At 48.2% G+C, this 21,025-nt stretch overlaps 1 protein-coding gene and 1 pseudogene across 2 annotated transcripts in view; both read left to right on the forward strand.

Moving 5' to 3' along the window:
* LOC309566955 overlaps positions 1–3,632 on the forward strand; it is a 6,565-nt pseudogene extending 2,933 nt beyond the window's left edge. Inside the window, exon 4 of the transcript in view lies at positions 3,604–3,632. The product of the transcript in view is annotated as an uncharacterized misc_RNA (transcript). The remainder of the gene's footprint in view (positions 1–3,603) is intronic.
* Positions 1–21,025, forward strand: part of LOC309567518 (ABC-type organic anion transporter ABCA8-like) — a 201,140-nt gene that overhangs the window by 5,023 nt on the left and 175,092 nt on the right. Inside the window, exons 2-4 of the mRNA XM_082272902.1 lie at positions 4,280–4,384; positions 8,100–8,307; positions 9,249–9,392. Of these exons, the coding sequence (XP_082129028.1) occupies positions 4,280–4,384; positions 8,100–8,307; positions 9,249–9,392 (457 nt within the window). The remainder of the gene's footprint in view (positions 1–4,279; positions 4,385–8,099; positions 8,308–9,248; positions 9,393–21,025) is intronic.

Consider the following 21,025-nt stretch of genomic DNA (forward strand, 5'->3'; position numbering starts at 1 on the left):
TCTGTCTGTGGGCGCTCAGTCTGTACAGGCTCAGAGTCTGTCTGTGGGCGCTCAGTCTGTACAGGCTCAGGGTCTGTCTGTCTGTGGGCGCTCAGTCTGTACAGGCTCAGAGTCTGTCTGTCTGTGGGCGCTCAGTCTGTACAGGCTCAGGGTCTGTCTGTCTGTGGGCGCTCAGTCTGTACAGGCTCAGGGTCTGTCTGTCTGTGGGCGCTCAGTCTGTACAGGCTCAGTGTCTGTCTGTGGGCGCTCAGTCTGTACAGGCTCAGAGTCTGTCTGTGGGCGCTCAGTCTGTACAGGCTCAAGGTCTGTCTGTCTGTGGGCGCTCAGTCTGTACAGGCTCAGAGTCTGTCTGTCTGTGGGCGCTCAGTCTGTACAGCTCAGGGTCTGTCTGTCTGTGGGCGCTCAGTCTGTACAGGCTCAGAGTCTGTCTGTGGGTGCTCAGTCTGTACAGGCTCAGGGTCTGTCTGTCTGTGGGCGCTCAGTCTGTACAGGCTCAGGGTCTGTCTGTCTGTGGGCGCTCAGTCTGTACAGGCTCAGGGTCTGTCTGTCTGTGGGCGCTCAGTCTGTACAGGCTCAGCGTCTGTCTGTCTGTGGGTGCTCAGTCTGTACAGGCTCAGGGTCTGTCTGTCTGTGGGCGCTCAGTCTGTACAGGCTCAGGGTCTGTCTGTCTGTGGGCGCTCAGTCTGTACAGGCTCAGGGTCTGTCTGTCTGTGGGCGCTCAGTCTGTACAGGCTCAGGGTCTGTCTGTCTGTGGGCGCTCAGTCTGTACAGGCTCAGGGTCTGTCTGTCTGTGGGCGCTCAGTCTGTACAGGCTCAGAGTCTGTCTGTCTGTGGGCGCTCAGTTTGTACAGGCTCAGGGTCTGTCTGTCTGTGGGCGCTCAGTCTGTACAGGCTCAGGGTCTGTCTGTCTGTGGGCGCTCAGTCTGTACAGGCTCAGGGTCTGTCTGTCTGTGGGCGCTCAGTCTGTACAGGCTCAGGGTCTGTCTGTCTGTGGGCGCTCAGTCTGTACAGGCTCAGGGTCTGTCTGTCTGTGGGCGCTCAGTCTGTACAGGCTCAGGGTCTGTCTGTCTTTGGGCTCTTGTAGCACCTCCAGGTATGGGGCAGTTTGTAGTCTCTTGGTAAACAGTTAGTTTCTTGGAGTTTGTTATTTCATTTCTCCATTCTCCAACATATTTTTCTTTGATATCATTCATTACATTTATTATTTGAGATCTTGCCAGGCCGATTGTTGGGAGTTTGGGATAGACAAGGCGCTGATGAGATGTTGCAGGCTGCACGGTTTGGACTGGTCCTTATTAGTTGGTAGCGCTTTATGGTGGTATGAGTTGGGACTGCTATTTTGTAGGTGGTCCCAGAATGATAGCGCCCTCCTTTGTACTGCAAGAAGTAAGGGAAATGTGCCCAGCTCAGATCGGCAGGCACTGTGGGAGGAGCTCCGGTGGACTTGGAGGAGGTGCTTGCAGAATTCCAGATGGAATATTTCTGTTGGGCTGGAGTCCCATTTAGATTGGTCTGGGTAGGTGACAGGACCCCAAACTTCACTGCCATATAGAAGGATTGGGGTGAAGACGCTATCAAATACTCTGAGCCAGACTCTCACAAGTGATCTCTCTCTCTCTCCCCTCTCTCTCCCCCCTCTCTCTCCCCTCTCACTCTCCCCTCTCTCTCTCTTCACTCTCTCCTCTCTCTCCCCACTCTCTCTTATCTCTCCTCTCTCCTCTCTCCCCCCTCTCTCTCCCCCCTCTCTCTCCCCTCTCTCTCTCTCTCTCCCTCTCTCTCTCCTCTCTCTCTCCTCTCTCTCCCCCTCTCTCCTCTCTCTCTCCCCTCTCTCTCTGCTCCACCCCCCCTCTCTCTTCTCTCTCCTCTCTCTCTCCCCCTATCTCTCCTCTCTCTCTCCTCTCCCCCTCTCTCCTCTCTCTCTCCCCTCTCTCTTTGCTCCACCCGCTCTTTCTCTTCTATCTCTCCTCTCTCTCCTCTCTCTCCCCTCTCCCCCAATCTCTTCTCTCTCTCCTCTCTCTCCCCCCTCTCTCCTCTTTCTCTCCTCTCTATCTCCTCTCTATCTCCCCTCTCTCTCTGCTCCACCCCCTCTCTCTCTCTCCCCTCTCTTCTCTCTCTCTCCTCTTTCTCCCCTCCCTCTCTCCCATCTCTCTCCCCCTTCTCTTCTCTCTCTCTCCTCTTTCTCCCCTCCCACTCTCCCCTCTCTCTCTTCTCCCCTTTCTCTCTCCCTCTCTCCTCCCCCTCTCTCTCCTCTCTCTCTCCTCTCCCCCTCTCTCCTCTCTCTCTCTCTCTCTCTCCCCTCTCTCTCTCTCTCTCTCCTCTCCCTCCTCTCTCTCCCCCTCTCTCCTCTCTCTCTCCCCTCTCTCTCTGCTCCACCCCCCTCTCTCTTCTCTCTCCCCTCTCTCTCCCCCCTATCTCTCCTCTCTCTCTCCTCTCCCCCTCTCTCCTCTCTCTCTCCCCTCTCTCTCTGCTCCACCCACTCTTTCTCTTCTATCGCTCCTCTCTCTCCCCTCTCCCCCAATCTCTTCTCTCTCTCCTCTCTCTCCCCCCCCCTCTCTCTCTCCTCTTTCTCTCCTCTCTATCTCCTCTCTCTCTCCCCTCTCTCCCTCTCTCCTCTCTCTCTCCCCTTTCTTTCTGCTCCACCCCCTCTCTCTCTCTCCCCTCTCTTCTCTCTCTCTCCTCTTTCTCCCCTCCCTCTCTCCCATCTCTCTCCCCCTTCTCTTCTCTCTCTCTCCTCTTTCTCCCCTCCCACTCTCCCCTCTCTCTCTTCTCCCCTTTCTCTCTCCCTCTCTCCTCCCCCTCTCTCTCTCTCTCTTTCTCTCTCTCTTCCCCCCTCTCTCTCTCCCCCCTTTCTCTTCTCTCTCCTCTCTCTCTCTATCCCTTCTCTCTTCTCTCTCGTCTCGTCTCTCTCTCCTCTCTCTCTCTCCCCCTCTCTCTTCTATCGCTCTCTCTCTTCTATCGCACTCTCTCTCTCCTCTCTCCCCCCCTCTCTCTCCCCCCTCTCTCTCTCCTCTTTCTCCTCTCTCTCTCCCCTCTCCCATCTCTCTCCTCTCTCTCTCCCCCGCTCTCTCTCTCCTCTTTCTCTCTCTCTCTCCTCTTTCCCCCTCTCCTCTTTCTCCTCTTTCTCTCCTATTTCTCTCTCCTCTCTCTTCCCTTTCTCTCTTTCTCTCTCTCCTCTCTTTCTCTCTCCTCTTTCTCCTCTCTCTCCCCCCTCTCTCTTTCTCTCTCCTCTCTCTCCCCCTCTCTCTCATCTCCCCCCTCTCTCTCTCCTCTCTCTCCTCTCTCTCCCCCCTCCCTCTTTCTCCCCCCTCTCCCCCCTCTCTCTTTCTCTCCTCTCTCTCCCCCCTCTCTCTTTCTCTCCTCTCTCTCTCCCCCCTCTCTCTTTCTCTCCTCTCTCTCTCCCCCCTCTCTCTTTCTCTCCTCTCTCTCCCCCCTCCCTCTTTCTCTCCTCTCTCTCCCCCCTCCCTCTTTCTCTCCTCTCTCTCCCCCCTCTCTCTTTCTCTCTATCATATTTGATAAGTTACCATCTGGAGTAGAATGCTGAACACTTCTCCCCGGAGGATTTAGAAAAGTTCCTGTTTTCTATGAATTGGTCTCGTCTTGTAGTTGGAGAAAGTCTCCATCCTCGGATATAGTGAGGAATGTTTTCCCGATAATCCGTCCTGCCCTTCATAGTGTAGTATATTGTAAGTGTATTGTGTGTAGAGATATATATATATATATTTATATAATGGTGTATTATACAGTATATCTATAATGGGGGAGTCAGCTTCAAGCAAAGATTTTGCAGAGAGGGGCTCCAAGCGTCAGGGGGTTTAAGGGCTTCCTGTCCGTGTTTATTGGTCAACCTTACAGCAAAGCCAGATAATTCTCTCTCAGGGGTGACACTCCATCCACAACAACAGAAACCATTATTAACCCATTCAGCCTGGAAGGTTTTCTTCCTTCTTGACCCGGGGTATTGTTTGTTATTCAGCACTGAGCTACTTTACAAATGTCTGTGTATCCTTGGTGTGAGGTCTCACCAGTGTAAAACCCAAGTACAGAGGGGGTAGGTGACACAGGAAGGTGTGTAGTGCTGGGTCATAGCACCTGGGTAGGACTATTTGTAAGAAATTAGAACTTTTGTTTCCTGACAGATAAAAGTGATGTGAGTGAATATCCGTGTTCTCTTCATCCCTTCTTCCTGTATCATGGACTACCCCCTGAAGCCTCCATTATTCACAGGGCACTGAGGACACAACTGCTGGCTGTGTGTACCTATTCATCTTCTGTGTTGTAGATGTCCCAGGGAATCCAGACAGAACCCAGCCTAGTCCACCAGACCCTCTCCCTTCTCTGGAAGAACCTTCTGCTGAAATGGAGAAGAAAATGGCACGCTCTTCTGGTAAGTACTACTCTCAGGGATCGCTCTTCACGGGGGCCACATTGTTTATTCTTCTGAGGGGTCATCCCTTATTCATCCTCCTGAGGGATCAACCCGCCATTTTTACCTCCTGAGGGGTCACCCCATTATTCATCCTCCTGAGATTCACTCCATTGTTTATCCTTCTGAGGGTCAACCCATTGCTTATCCCCCCGAGGGACAACCCATTATTCCCCTTGTTTGTCCTCCTGAGAGGCCACCCCACAGTTTATCCTCCTGGGGGGTCACCCTATTGTATATCCTCCTGAGAGGGTCACCCCATTGTTTATCCTCATTAAAGGTCGCTCCATTGTGTAGCCTTCTGAGGGGTCACTCCACTGTTTATCCTCCTGAGGGGTCACCCTATTGTTTATCCTTCTGAGGGGTCACCCCTTTATTCCCCTCCTAAAGGTAAGCCTATAGTCCCCCCTTTCAAGGGTCATCCAGAGGATCCCCTCCATTGTTGCCCTTCCTAAGGGTGACTCCATTATTACTTGTCCCATTTTTTTCCCTTTTCCCCTGAGGATTGTTTAATAAGTTTCCCCTTCCAAAAGGTTCCCCCATGGTATCTCCTCCAAAAGGTCTCCCCATGGTATCCCCTCCCAATGGTTCCCCGTGGTATCCCCTCTCATTGGTTCCCCGGTAGTATCCCCTCTCATTGGTTCCCCCGTAGTATCCCCTCCCAATGGTTCCCCCGTGGTATCTCCTCCCAATGGTTCCCAAATGGTATCTCCTCCCAATGGTTCTCCCGTGGTATCTCCTCCCAATGGTTCCTCCTTGGTGTCTCCTCCCAATGGTTCCCCGGTGGTATCTCCTCCCAATTATTCCATCATGGTATCTCCTCCCAATGGTTCCCCTATGATATCTCCTCCCAATGGTTCCCCTATGGTATCTCCTCCCAATGATTCCCCTATGGTATCTCCTCCCAATGGTTCCCCTCTGGTATCCCCTCCCAATGGTTCCCCAATGGTTCCCCTGTGGTATCCCCTCCCGATGGTTCCCCTGTGGTATCCCCTCCTGATGGTTCCCCCATGGTATCCCCTCCCAATGGTTCCCCCCCGTGGTAACCCTTCCCGATGGTTCCCCCATGGTATCCCCTCCTGATGGTTCCCCATGGTATTCCTTCTGTTGAAGCAGTAGGTAGGAGTAGATCACTGTAACGGATCAACCGGCACCCCGACCGGGTACCTCCGTTGACAGATACTCCTAGTGCTTCGAGGGCTCCAAGCACTCCACCAGACACCATAACCGCCTCAGACCCCATGAACCGCCGCAGCTTGGTTGGGGTCTTGCCGTCTCCTACCCACCCTGGACCTACGACAAGGCTCCAGGTTCCTCTCTTTCTCCAGAGAGTGCAGCAGGAACAGGAACAAGCTCTTACAAGAGCTTAGTGATTATCCAAGGGAGTATGAAGGGCATAGCAATCCCTTGTAGCAGATTCCCCCAATGAGAGACAGGACTCTAGATTGAGGGTGAAGTATAACTCAACTTTATTGAACAAGAAACAGACTTTTATACAGTTTTCTTCCACAAGGTTACCGCCCAGACCTTGTTGAAAACAGGCCCTGACATTCACAATCCAATGAAAATAGAGTTTTACACTCCCATACAGTGTGCACAAAGATATACACTGTGGGACAATCCCACCTCCCCCTTAGCAGCCAATCCACATAAACATATACATCCCATAGTAAGCTTATCTTAAGGCAGACAGAACAATGTGAGGTCATTAACATTTAACAATGAGACATGCACAATCCACATTCCCTCCCAATACACAAACAATAGGGAAGTCTGCCAATGACAGTCTGTGTGTCTCTCTCACAGACAAGCACACAGAATACACTGTGTAAGGTGGTATTAAATCTTCATATTTCTATATGAAGATATGGCTGACAAATATTACTGTCCCACTTGAAGCAATACAAACCATTAATTATCTGTCTTTAATTCATAGTGACGGTTAGTACCATCACAATCACATACACAGAGGGGGGAGGGGGGGACCGGAGTTCCTTAATAAACTTTAAGAAATGTACAGAAATCCTTGTTGTATTTTTTCTTCATGAGGGGACACGGGATTCACTTCTGATCTTTCCAAAACCCGTCCAACTCGGAGGAGGGGATCACAGGAAACCAAACACTGACAGGTCCTTCCAGGACAGCGAATAGATGTGGGGGGTGTGATTCCTGGTCACTGGCTATAATGGGGGTGGGGGACAAGGCCTCGGGGGAAGGGAACCCTCTCTTCTATAAGGTCTTCCAGCACACAGGGAAGGATTTATCACCCCAGGGTGGGCTCTGAGGGGCAAATCACCCCCAATATATATTCTGCTTCAAGATAACAATTGTCCTAATGTGGTTGTAATCCTCAGACACGAAATCGGAACAAAGCGTCTCCCTGTATAATGTTTACTTACCTCAGTCCAGAGCACCAAGTGTCATTTCTGTCTCCTCCTCCTCCCCCTCCACCCTCCACATTCTTCCTTCTTCTGCTGTCTGCATAAGTCTCCTCCCCCTCCTTCCTTTCCCCTCCTCCTTCTTTTGCTTTTTGCATGAGTCCCCCCTCCCCCCCACTCTCCGCTCCTCCCCCTCCCCCCTCCTTCCTCTGCATGAGTAACTTCTGACAAGTTTTCCTGACACCAAGAAAAAAAAGGTGACAAGGGGAGGCGCTCCAGCCCACAGCCTGTGATTGACAGCCTCAGCTCTGCTCCTGTAGGAAGCGGGGGGGGGGGTTTGGAGGATTGGTGCCTCCTAATGGTGGGAGAATAGAGGGTTGTTAGATCCACATGGTGAAAGGATACAGGACTGGTACCTCCACGTAGTGGGAGAATAGAGAATTGGTACCTCAACATGGTGGGAGAATAGAGGTTTGGTGCCCCCACATGGTGGGAGAATAGAGGTTTGGTAAATCCACATGGTGAAAGGATAGAGGATTGGTACCTCCACGTGGTGGAAAAATAGAGGGTTGGTACCTTCACATGATGGGAGAATAGAAGGTTGGTGCCTCCAAATGGTGGGAGAATAGAGGATTGGTACCTCCAAATGGTGGGGGAATAGAGGATTGGTACTTCCACATGGTGGGAGAATAGAGAGTTGGTACCTCCCACATGGTGGGAGAATAGAGGCTTGGTACCTCCACATGGTGAAAAGAATAGAGGATTGGTACCTCCACATGGTGGGAGAATAGAGGGTTGGTACCTCCACATGGTGGAAGGATAGAGTGTTGGTACCTCCACTAGGTGGGAGGATAGAGGGTTGGTACCTCCACATGGTGGGGGAATAGAGGGTTGGTACATCCACATGGTGGGGGAATAGAGGGTTGGTACCTCCACATGGTGGGGGAATAGAGGGTTGGTACCTCCACATGGTGGGAGAATAGGGGATTGGTACCTCCATATGGTGTGAGAATAGAGGATTGGTACCTCCTCATGGTGGGAGGATAAAGCATTGGTACCTCTACATGGTGGGAGGATAGAGGGTTGGTACTTCCACAAGGTGGGGAAATAGAGGATTGGTATCTACACCTCGTGAGGGAATAGAGGATTGGTACCTCCACATAGTGGGAGGATAGAGGGTTGGTACCTCCACATCGTGGGGGAATAGAGGATTGATACCTCCACATGTTATTCCTGATGTCACCTGACCGCCATATGTTCAGCATCCAATAGACCTCACTCTCTGCGTCTCCTTACAGGAATGGATGCAGAATTTGGCCTTCGTGTTTCTGATGTTCATTGTTGCCGCCATGGCACGTAATAGTCCCAACAATACTCTGTCACCTGCCGTGTCTCTCGGGAGATTGGATGAGTTTAATAAAACAAATGTTATTGTTGGTTATGTGAACACCACATCCACCAATAGAGATGTCCTACAGAATCTACGCCGCAGCAGCCAAATGACAGGTAATTCATTGGGGCACCAGGGGACAGGAAGAGTGATAAGGTGTGGATAGGGGTATGAGGGAGCTCAGAGGTAGGGGCAAGGTTTAGACCTAATAATGGTGTACTGGTGAATATTTCGGTGATGAGTGGAGTTGGACAGACAATGGTAAATTGGTAATTTTTTATTATTTATTTATTATAGGTACCTACATAGCGCCGTCAATGTTTGCAGCGCTTCACATATTGCACATTCACACCAGCCCCTGCCCTCAAGGAGCTTACGATCTAAGGCCCCTAACTCACATTTATACATACACATGGTAAAAGCCTGTAAGCTACTATTTGTTGGTTATCATGTTACCATGTACAATGTTTTGAAATCATTATATGTGATGTTTTTCAATTCCTTCTCATGAGTCTTATTTGGAAATTATTTTAATGTTTTTCAATAAAATATTTGTATTACATATATTATTTGCATACGTGTTTTGGGCATCGAAAAAAGTCCCCTCCTTTCCCCAAGTGATATTTCTTTCTCATACATACACATACTAGGGCCAATTTACTTACCAGCATTATGTTGGAGTAAACCCACAAAGGCACAGAGAAAACATACAAATTCTAGACAGGTAGTGTCATAGTTGGTATTCAAACCAGCAACCCCAGTGCTGCTAGGCAGAAGTGCTAACCACTTAGCCACTGTGCTGTGGTTAATATTTTGGTGATGAGTGGAGTTGGAGAGACAATGGTGGATTGGTGATTGGCAAATATTTCGGTGATGAGTAGAGTTGTAGAGACAATGATGGATTGGTGATTGGCGAATATTTAGGTGATGAATGGAGTTGTAGAGACAATGATGGATTGGTGATTGGCGAATATTTAGGTGATGAATGGAGTTGGAGAGACGATGGTGGATTGGATGTGTACAAACATTTGATGGGTCTCATGCTTTTTTCTTGTAGTTCAGGAATATGAGGATGAAGACATCCTGAGGGATTTTCTGAACTACTCAACGTTTGGATTGGTGTTCCAGGATGACTTGAAGTATCACATTCAATACATTGTTTATGTGATCAGCAGCCCCAATGACTATCTGGCCGTCTCAGGTGAGAACTAGGCCACTCACTGACAGATCAGAGTGTGAGGGAAGGAAATCCTGACCTCACTGGTTGTAAAGGGTGAACGGAGCCACAGTGCATCCTCCCATTGTCATCTCATCCCAGTCCACGTGTTACAGACCACGTCAGCCCAGTCCTCGTGTTACCAGCCACGTCAGCCCAGTCCACGTGTTACAGACCACGTCAGCCCAGTCCTCGTGTTACAAGCCAGGTCAGCCCAGTCCTCGTGTTACAAGCCAGGTCAGCCCAGTCCACATTTTACAGACCACGTCAGCCCAGTCCTCGTGTTACAGACCACATCAGCCCAGTCCTCTTATTACAGACCACATCAGCCCAGTCCATGTATTACAGACCTTGTCAGCCCAGTCCACGTGTTACAGACCACGTCAGCCCAGTCCACATGTTACAGACCACGTCAGCCCAGTCCACGTGTTACAGACCACGTCAGCCCAGTCCACATATCCCTGTCCTTGTCTGATTTCTTGCTTTTATTGCATTCCCTGCACTGAAGGTTAAAAGCTGATCTGTGGACTCTGTTTTACACAATGAAATGGGGGCGGTGCTCTAGACTGTGACTCACCATCTAGTCCTCTCTGTCCTGCAGAATATGGCGATTTTTGAGAAGTACGCGGTTTCTGAATCGGAGCTCACACTCTCTTCTACCCTTGTTAGTCTGTCCTCCGAATGGACATCATGAACTGAGACCACAGAGCCACTGAGCAATCATAAAGTTTATTTTTTATTTGGGGGGGGATTTTATTAATGATGTGACGGAACCGCCCCACACTCCAGATGAGTGCTTCTGTCAGTGTACCGCTTCCTTCAGTCTGAGCATAGATATCAGATATTATAGCCACATATTGCAACCAAGAACTAGGCAGAACTCGTTTTAGCTGAAAAACTGGAACTCTTTATTTGAAAACTCACAGAGAATTTATACTACACACTCAGGTGAGGCTGATCACATTATCATATGCAAACACAACTGTATACAGAAATATAATTAATATGCTAATTAACTCAGCACTTAAACCAGCCTAGGTGGAGTGCACAGAATGCTAGCAGGCAAACAGTAGGCGACACAATTAACAATTAACCATATGACAGACTTGCATCGAGCTCCAAAAGTACAATACACATTATTAGCAGACAATAGGTGTGTTAATTAGCACAATTAACAATGGGTGAAAGACGGGCGGTGTCCATGTTACCGAACGCCCACAACGACTAGCTATCCTTCAAGCTAAAACCCCGGTGTTAATCACTCTTCCCACTGTCCACACACCCATACACCACAAACTATAGCCTGCCACCACCCAACAGTTTGTCTGCAGACTGGTCTGCTGGGCCACCACACAGACACAGATCAGCTAGTTTACAATCTGCATGCAATCTGCCAACACGCAGTGCAATTGCATACCGATTGGCACGTAGCTTAGCCCAAGTAATTAGGCACTAAAATGCAACAATCTCTCCAGAGATATGAGCCCTAGCTTAGTACACAGAAGTCATTTATTCATTTTATAATGTAATATCCTGAAAGTACGGCACTGATCGCTGAGTCAGGGATAGGATTTCTGGCACCAGCGCATTGGTCCAATCACGGCAGTATCAATCACTGCCCGCCTGCCACAATCAGGTACCATATAACGGTTCTGTGTGTTTCTCTAGGATTCTACATATGCTATAAATACAGATTTACATGTACTTGTAGCTCAACATGTGTCCCATCAGAAGTAATTATTTTCATCGCTCTGCTGTTATTATATTACCTTTTCTGAGAGATAAAATACATTCCTTAGATCTGGTGATATCAATCAAAGCTTGCAGACCTTTTGGGGCCTTGTGAATGCCCCTTGCAGATCCTCTTAGCCAAGATGACTAGCAGTTTTCTTTGAAGCTTCAGGAAGGTGGCAATTTTTGTTTTCTCGGATGGCAGACTTTTATTGGCATCTAGGTGTCAACTCGATCCTAGAAGCTGGTCCTGTCCATTTCAAATGCTAATGGGGAACATATGTGTACTGAATTACCTTTAATAACCCAGTTATCTTTAATATCCCAGAATAACACAACATCTACAATTATATTACTTATACAGATCACATCACATCTCGCTAAGGCAAAACTATCCTACTCTTATGTGATGGAACCGACCCACAGTGTGCTTCTGTCAGTATACCGCTTCCTCCAGTCGTGAACATAGAGATCAGATATTATAGCCACCCTACATACAAGACTAGCCAAGAATAGCTTGTATAAGATCTGGAACTCTTTATTGAACAAATTCACACAGATTATATACAACACAGGAAGAAAACCCCCTACTGATCATATTACCCTAACAATACAAACTGTAACCAGAAACATAATTTACGGGAGCTAATTAACTAGCCATCTGGACAGAAACAATAGGTGACTGGGAATCCACACCTAGCCAATGTTATAATTAACATGCTTATTAACTCAGCACTTAAACCGGCCTGGGTGGAGTGCACACAATACTAGCAGACAGGTAAACAATAGGTGACACAATTAACCATGGAATCCACATCTAAACAATGCTTTAATTATTCAGAAGTCACAGACTTCATGGCAACAGTCTACAACAGGCTATAAGTCTCACAGTGTAAAGTGGGAATAAATCTTCATATATTTCTTGAGGAATATTGGGGATAAATATTACTGTCCCATTTGAAGTAATCCAAACCATATTCTTATTGTCCATTAAGTATCTGTCCATCATTTTTTTGGTCACCCTGTGTCCCAATAGACACAGGGTGACTTACACATAAGAGGGACCTGAGACAGAGATTTCCCAACCTCTCTAAGGTAAGCTGGGTTCCACGGCCCCCCAACCAAAGTGACTCCAGTTACATCTTACATTTATGTTACAGGAGGCGTGAGTTGATGAGATTACCATCTGCTATGAATTTCCCAGTGTTAAGCAGAAAACACATAACACCTTCAGACAATAGCAGGAGACCCCAGTAGCAGACTGACTGGCTCCTAACTACAATAGTCTATGAGGCCAAGCTCATACAATGTTCCATCCTTCTGATACAGTGGAATTAATGTATCATATATTTTTTGAGGGATATTGTTGATAAATATTACTGACCCACGATTAATATTACATCTTTCAATCCATTCCAGAAGGGAAGCTTTATTGTGTTTTTTCAGAGAAGTAATCCAAGCCTCACTCCCAGCGTTCATTAAGTGGTGGTCCTTCATTAGAGAATGATTTTCTCTCTCCCTGGGCCATAATCAGTGGGTAAGAGGCTTGTGCCTAGTTCTCTCTAAAAGCCCCTATCTTGGTTAGGTCTGTCCCATTTCTCCCCCCTCAAAAGTGAACTAACAAGGTCCCAGACCTCCAACTGGTCTGGACCTGCATTAGTCGGACAGAGTGAACCCACATAGGTGGCCAACTGGATTTCCATTCTTTAGTGCAGGGAATAGTTGTCATCAGTAGGTGTGGGGCAGAGGTTGTTGACTCTTTGTCCCACTGCCAGTGCTTCAGCTGGGTGATCTTTGCCATTTTAGGGATCGGTCTGCTGCTGGAGAGAGGGGCCGACTGCCCCAGTTCCCCGAAGCCGTAGAGACAATGTAGGTGCTAGGCAGAGGCCAGCGGCTCTCTGCCCTGTTGCCAGCGATTCAGCTGGGAATAGAAGCTTCACTACATCAGCTTGTTGCTGGGGAGAGGGGCCAACTGCCTAGGCTCCCTGGAACTCTGTAGTTGTTGCCGGTACTGAGCAGAGGTTGGTAGCACTCTGCCCTGTTGTCAGAACTTTTGCTGGGGACGCCACGTCATCCGCTCCAGCCATACATTGGGGAGGGAGGCCGGCTTCCTTTACTCCCAAACCGTGTAGCTGCCGTTGGGGAGATTAGTCGGCTGCTTCATCTCCCCTTCTCTCATCTGTCTGCTGGGGTGACATTTCTCTGTCTCCTAGGTGTGCACGGATCCTGGCTGGGGAGGGAAGCAGTTTTCTCTATTCTGGTTGACTGTTGGGGGTGGAGGATGACAAACTCCTCTCCCTTCTACCCCTGAATCCTGATCTGCTGCTGGGAAGTGACCGTCTCCTTCTCACCCTGTGCCTCCGGAACTGCCACAGGTGAGGGGCAGAGGTCTTGCACCCTCTGTCTGGTTGCCAGTGCTACAGCTGAAGAAGTTTGTTGTAACTCCACAGATGCTGCTGTTGGAAAGTCCCATGTCCCTGTCAGTGGTGTGGGAGAAAGACCAGCTGCCTCTTTTCTCAGTAAAGCCTGAAGCTATTGTTTGTGCTGGGCAGAGCTCAGTGATGTTCTGACCTGATGCCAGTTCCACTGGGAAGTAAACTGAAAAGTCAGTTGCCTTGCACAAATCCTCCAGGGTCACCAATTTTTGCTGGCAGAGGTCAGCAGCTCTGTGCTCGGATGCAATCTCTTCTGCTGTAGGCTCACTGGGTTGTTCCTCCTCAGCAGAAGAAAGCCTATTAAATCCCCAGTCTCTGGAACTGGTGTCTGGGGATTGAGGTTCACCATTCTCCTGTCCCTGAAACCCAGAAGATGTTGCAGTTGCTTGGCAGAGGCTAGCAGAGCTCTGCTCTGTTGTCAGCACTTCAGTTGAAAGTTCAGTAAATGTTACACCCTCCAATAAATGATCAATTTACTCCATGCTTTCTGTGATCTGTGACTGGAGAGATGAGCCAACTGCTCTATCTCCCGTACCCTCATACAACTGCTGGACAGACGCATTCCTCCATCTAAGATTGTCCTGTGCAGAAACAGGATTGTCAAAGTGAGTCTGCACTTGCTGCATCGGCCATAAGACCTCTGCTTCCATAGCTGCGGGTGGAGATGGGCAAAGCACACTGTTACTCTGCCACATTGCCGACTCTTCAGCTGGGATTTCAGGACTATCGGCTGGTACTTCTGGATAATCCCAGGCAAAGGGAGCCTAGACCTGCTGCTGAGCAGAGTCTAGCAGCCATCTGTAGGCGATCTCCAGCTCCCATTCCTGATTGGATAGAAACTCCAAATCTTCTTTTGCCCAGAGCACTTCCAAGACATTCAGCATCTGTTCTCTGTATTCCAAGATTTCCTCCAAACACCACTCCAAATCGCTCCCAAAGCCAGGGTCCTTGGACAGCCTCTCTAATAACAGCCCCAGGCTGCCGTAGCCAAAGCCTTCCATTGGGCTGTCTTTCCACTGTTCATGGGCACACTTGGGTTACATACCAGCGGAGTGCTCTGAAGTATCACGTACCTGGAGATGAGCCTGACACTGTGAGGAAGGCCTCCCTTGCGCCTCCGACTCGGGGACCCCTGATAGTGCAAACAGGGGACACCGGAGTGTAGAGTAGCACGAGCGCCTGGAGTTTTGCTTGAAGCGGACGATGGCTACTGGTGAAGGTTGCCAGAGAAGTCCGATGAGCAGGGTGTTGTGCAGGCAGCAGGTGCTGGAAGCAGGGTTTCCTGGATAACAGGAGGAGCTTCTCAGGAAGGATGGATGGATCTGAGAATGACAGAAGCGTAGTAAGACAAGCTGGGTCAGGAGCCAATCGGTAACGTATAAGCCAGTAGGAGCAGACAGGAAGAGTGGTCACGGGACAAGCCAAGGTCGGTGCAGGTGGAGATCAGAGAATCGTCAGGACAAGCCGGGTCTGGAACTAGGAACAAAGTACAGGTAACAGGTATCCAAGGCTGAAGACAAAGCAGCACTGAACCTGTGTGCTGATCCAGCTTAAATAGTGCTCTTCCTTGATGAGAAGGATGGAGCCAGGATTAGCCTGTGGGTTTAACTCATCCTCTGCCAGAGCCTTCCTGACATGCCCCCCCCAATGGGCAGCCTCCGGATGCCCAACTGGGCCATTCTTGCTGGGTGGGCCCGGTTGAAAGCCTGTATGAGTCTTTTGGCATGGATGTTTTCTTCAGGTTCCCAGGAATTGTCTTCAGGACCATACCCCTTCCATTTAATCAGGTACTGTACCTGATTCCTCCTTTTCCTGCAATCCACAATTGCTTCGACCTCAAATTCCTCTTCACTGTCCACAATTACTGGCTCGGGGGGACCTGTATTTCACTTAGGAAAAGGATCAGGGATGGCAGGTTTTAGCAGGGTGACATGAAAAACCGGGTGGATTTTAAAGGAAGCTGGTAGTTCCAATTCATAAGAGACGTCATTGATTCTTCTTTTAATAGGAAAGGGACCCAAAAATTTAGGTCCAAGTTTTCTTGAGGGACAGGGAAGCTTCATATTGGTTGTGGCCAACCATACCTGATCACCAGGTTCCAATATCAGCTCTCCCCTTCTTTTCCTGTCAAATAATCTTTTATTATTTTCCTGAGCCTTAGCCATGGTTTCCTGAAGTAACTCAGTGTTGGATGCAAAAAAGTTTACTGTGTCCTGGACAGCAGGGACAGGACATTCAGGTACTGTGGTGATCAGAAAAGAAGGATCGTAACCATAATTGGCAAAGAATGGAGTCTGCTTGGTAGCCGAATGTTCAGAGTTGTTGTATGCGAACTCCGCTAGTGGCAATAGCGTCACCCAATCATCCTGGGAAAAGGATGAAAAACAGCGTAGATACTGTTCCAGTGTCTGATTGGTCCTTTCCGTTTGACCGTTGGTCTGTGGGTGATATGCTGAAGAAAGGGACAGTTCAATATCCAATTTCTCACAAAGGGATTTCCAAAATCTGGAGGTGAACTGGACTCCGCGGTCGGATACTATGTTGGCAGGAACTCCATGCAGTCTCACAATCTCTTTGATGAACAACTTGGCTGTATCCATGGCCGAGGGAGTGCCCTTCATGGGTAAGAAATGCGCCATCTTGGATAGCCGGTCTACCACCACGAAGATGGTAGTGTAGCCTTCAGATGGCGGGAGTTCAATGATAAAGTCCATTGAAATAATTTTCCATGCTCTGTCAGGGACTGGTAAGGGTTTGAGCAAGCCCCAAGATTTAGACCTGGGGGTCATGTTCCGGATACATGTAACACAGGTTTCGATGTACCTTTTACAATCCTTCTGTAGATCAGGCCACCAAAAGGTGCGTTGAAGTAGCTCAGAGGACTTATGGACTCTAAAATGTCCTGCAAGGGAATGGTCATGGCAGAGACCCAAGACAGGAACCCGCAAACTCTCAGGTACAAATATTTTGTTATTATGCCATAAAAGTCCGTCCTTAACCTGTAAGGAAACTCCGGGAAGTGGGGAAATATCCTTAGAGGCCTGTTTGAGCTGTAGCAGTAAGTCGTCTTGCAGTAACAGGAAGTTTCCTGATGACAGAATTGTATCTGGGACTGCAGATCTCTCAGCATCAGAAAACATACGGGATAATGCATCCGGTTTTGTGTTCTTTGATCCCGGCCTGTAAGTGACATGAAAGGAAAATCTGGAGAAAAAGAGAGCCCACCTGGCCTGGCGGGGTTTTAAGCGTCTAGCTGCTTGCAAGTATTCTAGATTCTTGTGGTCTGTGTACACTAGAATTGGATGGGCTGCCCCTTCTAAGAGATATCTCCACTCTTCCAAGGCAGCCTTAATTGCCAAGAGCTCTCGATCATCGACGTCATAATTTCTCTCTGCCGGAGATAACTTGCGTGAGAAGAAGGCAACGGGGTGTAACCGAGCTTTAGCTCCTGCCCGCTGCGACAATACTGCTCCTACAGCCGACTCAGATGCGTCTACTTCTAGGACGTAAGGCAGGCCAGGATCTGGGTGTCGAAGGACTGGTGCAGAGGTGAAGAAATCCTTTAGGGTTTCAAATGCGGTCTGCGCCTCAGGAAACGGATACCTTGTCTGGTTAGCTGAGTGATGGGGGAGATGATTGCAGAGAAATTCTTGATAAACTTCCGATAAAAGTTTGAGAACCCTACGAACCGTTGCACTCCTTTTTTATCAGAGGGAACCGGCCAGTGTAAAATAGCAGAAACCTTTTGAGGATCCATTTTAATACCTTCTGTGAAAAGAATCAGACCCAGGAATTGGATACTCTGTCGACTGAACTCACACTTCTCAGGTTTTGCGTATAAGCCATGCTGTCTGAGACGGGCAAGGACATTTCTTACGTGTTCATGATGGTCTTCTATGGTGGAGGAAAATATCAAAATATCATCAAGATAAACAATAACAAACAAGTCCAGAAAATCTCAGAAAATGTCATTAACAAAGTGCTGGAAGGTGGCTGGGGCGTTGCAAAGCCCAAAGGGCATCACTAGGTACTCATAGTGCCCGAAACGGGTGCGAAATGCTGTTTTCCACTCGTCACCTTCCCTGATTCGCACTAGATTATATACCCCCCTAAGTCCAATTTAGTAAAAATGGTGGCACAGCGGAGTCTCTGGAATAGTTCCGGCACTAATGGTAACGGGTAACGATTTTTGATCGTAATTTTATTTAGATCACGATAGTCCACACAGGGGCGGAGCGAGTGGTCCTTTTTTTTCTACAAAGAAAATCCCAGCTCCTGCCGGGGATGTGGAAGGGCGGATAAACCCCTTTCTCAGGCTAACATTGAGGTATTCCTTTAGTGCGGAAAGTTCAAGTTCAGTGAGTGGGAAAATCCGTCCGAAGGGTATTTCGGCTCCGGGAAGAAGCTCGATAGGGCAATCGTATGGTCTGTGAGGGGGAAGAGTCTCTGCTCCCTTCTTGCTGAAGACGTCTAAGAAATCGTGGTAGATTGCAGGCACAGAAGAGCACGATTCGGTATCAGAGTCCATACACAGTAATGGAGACAGGGGGTCTTGTGGTTGGAAGAGGCAGAGTTGTTGACAGTAAGAGGATTGGAATTGAATCTCTCCCGTTTTCCAATGAATGCAGGGATTGTGTGCCTGCAGCCAAGGCATGCCCAGAATGATGGGAAACAGTGGTGAGGTGATAACATCTAGGCGTAGTAACTCTTTGTGGTTACCCGATATGGTAGCATGCAAGGGAAGAGTCTCTTGTGTGACAGGTCCAGATCTGATACGAGATCCGTCAGCCAAATGGATAGTCAGTCCCTGTGATCTGGGCCTTAGCGGAACCTTTAGCTGAGTTGCAAATTTCAGGTCAATAAAACAGCTACAGGCTCCTGAATCAATAATGGCGGATGCCTGGATAGCCCCTTCTGGAAGCTGTAATGAAATAAGCACAGTCAGGTGAGATGAATTGTGGAGGCTCAACCCTTGGTTGGTAGAAGAAAGGGTTAGACAGGAAGAGTGGTCACGGGACAAGCCAAGGTCGGTGCAGGTGGAGATCAGAGAATTGTCAGGACAAGCCGGGTCTGGAACTAGTAACAAAGTGCAGGTAAACAGGTAACAGGTATCCAAGGCTGAAGACAAAGCAGCACTGAACCTGTGTGCTGATCCAGCTTAAATAGTGCTCTTCCTTGATGAGAAGGGTGGAGCCAGGATTAGCCTGTGGGTTTAACTCATCCTCTGCCAGAGCCTTCCTGACAGAAGCTATCATCCAACTGCATCTCTGCCTGGACCAGCCTGCTTAACTCAGCTTTCTTTTCCTTGTGCGGTTGTTTCCCCAAAAACAGCATTTAGTTACATAGTTACATAGTAGGTGAGGTTGAATAAAGACAATAGTCCATCCAATTCAACCTGTTTAGGTGTGTGTGGCTGTAGTCATCTCTCATACCCTGGAATGTTCTGATCCTTGAGATGTACGTCTAAGAGTCTTTTGAAAGCCACCATACTTCCCGCAGAAACCACTTCTTGTGGTAGAGAATTCCACAATCTTGTAGCTCTAACAGTAAAGAACCCCCCACGTTGCCTGAGGTTAACCGCTCACCTCCTCGTAGAATGTTAAGAGATTGGTTTGACAAGAACGCCCATTTGTAAACCCGTGCTGATTACTGCTGATGATGTTGTTGTCTTTAGCAAACTCTACGATATAGTCCCTTATCATCCCCTCCAGAAGTTTACATACTATCGATGTCAGACTGACAGGCCTATAATTACCCGGGACATGCCTCTGCCCTTTTTGAATATCGGTATCACGTTAGCTTTCCTCCAATCCCCTGGTACATTTCCTGTCATAATACTATCAGCAAAGCTCAGGAACAGTGGTCTAGATATAACCTTACTGAGTTCCTTGAGTACTCTCGGATGTACGCCATCCGGGCCTGGTGATTTGTTTGTGTTAATTTTATCCAGCCTTTTCCTGATTTCACCCTCAGTTAGCCATAGCGGCAAGTCCTGTGTAATACTACTGACCATACAGTCATGATCAGTGTACCCCTCCGTTTCCTGAGTAAAGACTGATGAGAAAAAGGCATTCAGCACGGTTGCCTTTTCAGTCTCCTCTGTAACCATCCTCCCATCTTCGTTAATTATGTGAGCAATATGCTCTGCCCTAGCTTTTTTGCTGTTGATATATTTAAAGAATCTGTTATATTGTTATTTACACTAAATGTGATCATCCTGTGATCGCTAGAGCCCAGGTTGTCCTGGACTCCTACCTCCGAGATTAGGTCTGGGTCATTAGTGATCAATAGATCCAGGACTGCATTTTCTCTAGTAGGAGAATCCACCAACTGTGACATGTAGTTGTCTTGTAAGGTTTCCATGAATAGACGGGCCTTCTGTGAGTGTGTAGTCCCCTCTTCCCAGTCTATGTCGGGATAATTGAAGTCCCCCAATATGATGACTGATCCCAGTTTTGCCACTTTACCCAACAGTGATATAAATTCCAGCTCTACCTCCTCCCTTTGGTTGGGTGGCCTATAGCAAACCCCCACAATTACTTTTCCCTTTTCTTCTTCCCTCTGGAGCTCTACCCACATGGATTCTAACTCCATACTCATCCCTTCCATAATATCATTCCTCTCTATCACCCTTACATTATCCTTGACATAGAGACATACCCCTCCCCCTCTTTTTCCTTCCCTATCCTTCCAGTACACCGAATACCCTTGGATATTGGCAAGCCAGTCATGTGAGGGGTCAAACCAAGTTTCTGTTATTCCCACAAGGTCTATGTCTTCCTCATGTACTAACATTTCCATAGTTACATAGTTATATAGTAGGTGAGGTTGAATAAAGACAACAGTCCATCCAGTTCAACCTGTGTAGGTGTGTGTGACCGTAATCATCTAACATAGCCCTTAATCTCCTGATCCTTGAGATGTAAGTCTAAGAGTCTTTTGAAAGTCACCATACTTCCCGCAGAAACCACCTCTTGTGGTAGACAATTCCACAATCTTGTAGCCCTAACAGTAAAGAACCCTCCTGAGGTTAAGACGCTTCTCCTCCAATCACATTGTATTTCCTTGAGTCCTCATGCAATTCCTTCGAATGAACAGCTTTTTTTCTAAGCTGAGATCCCCATTGAGATATTTATAAATTGCTATCATGTCCCCTCTCAGACGTCTCTTCTCCAGGGAAAATAAATTGAGCGATTGCAGCCGCTCTTCATAGTTAAGGTCCTCCAACCCCCTAATCAGTTTAGTTGCCCTTCTCTGGACTTTCTCCAGCTCCAACACATCCCTCCTGAGGACTGGCGACCAGAACTGGACAGAATACTCCAGATGCGGTCGGACCAGAGTTTTATAAAGTGGAAGGATTATAGTCTTATCTCTGGAATACATCCCTTTCTTTATGCATGCTAATATTCTGCTGGCTTTGGAAGCTGCCGCTTGACATTGCATGCTGTTGCC

The sequence above is a fragment of the Pelophylax lessonae genome, assembly GCF_965119305.1.
Source record: "Pelophylax lessonae genome assembly, chromosome: 11".
In the NCBI taxonomy this organism is placed as follows: Eukaryota; Metazoa; Chordata; class Amphibia; order Anura; family Ranidae; genus Pelophylax; species Pelophylax lessonae.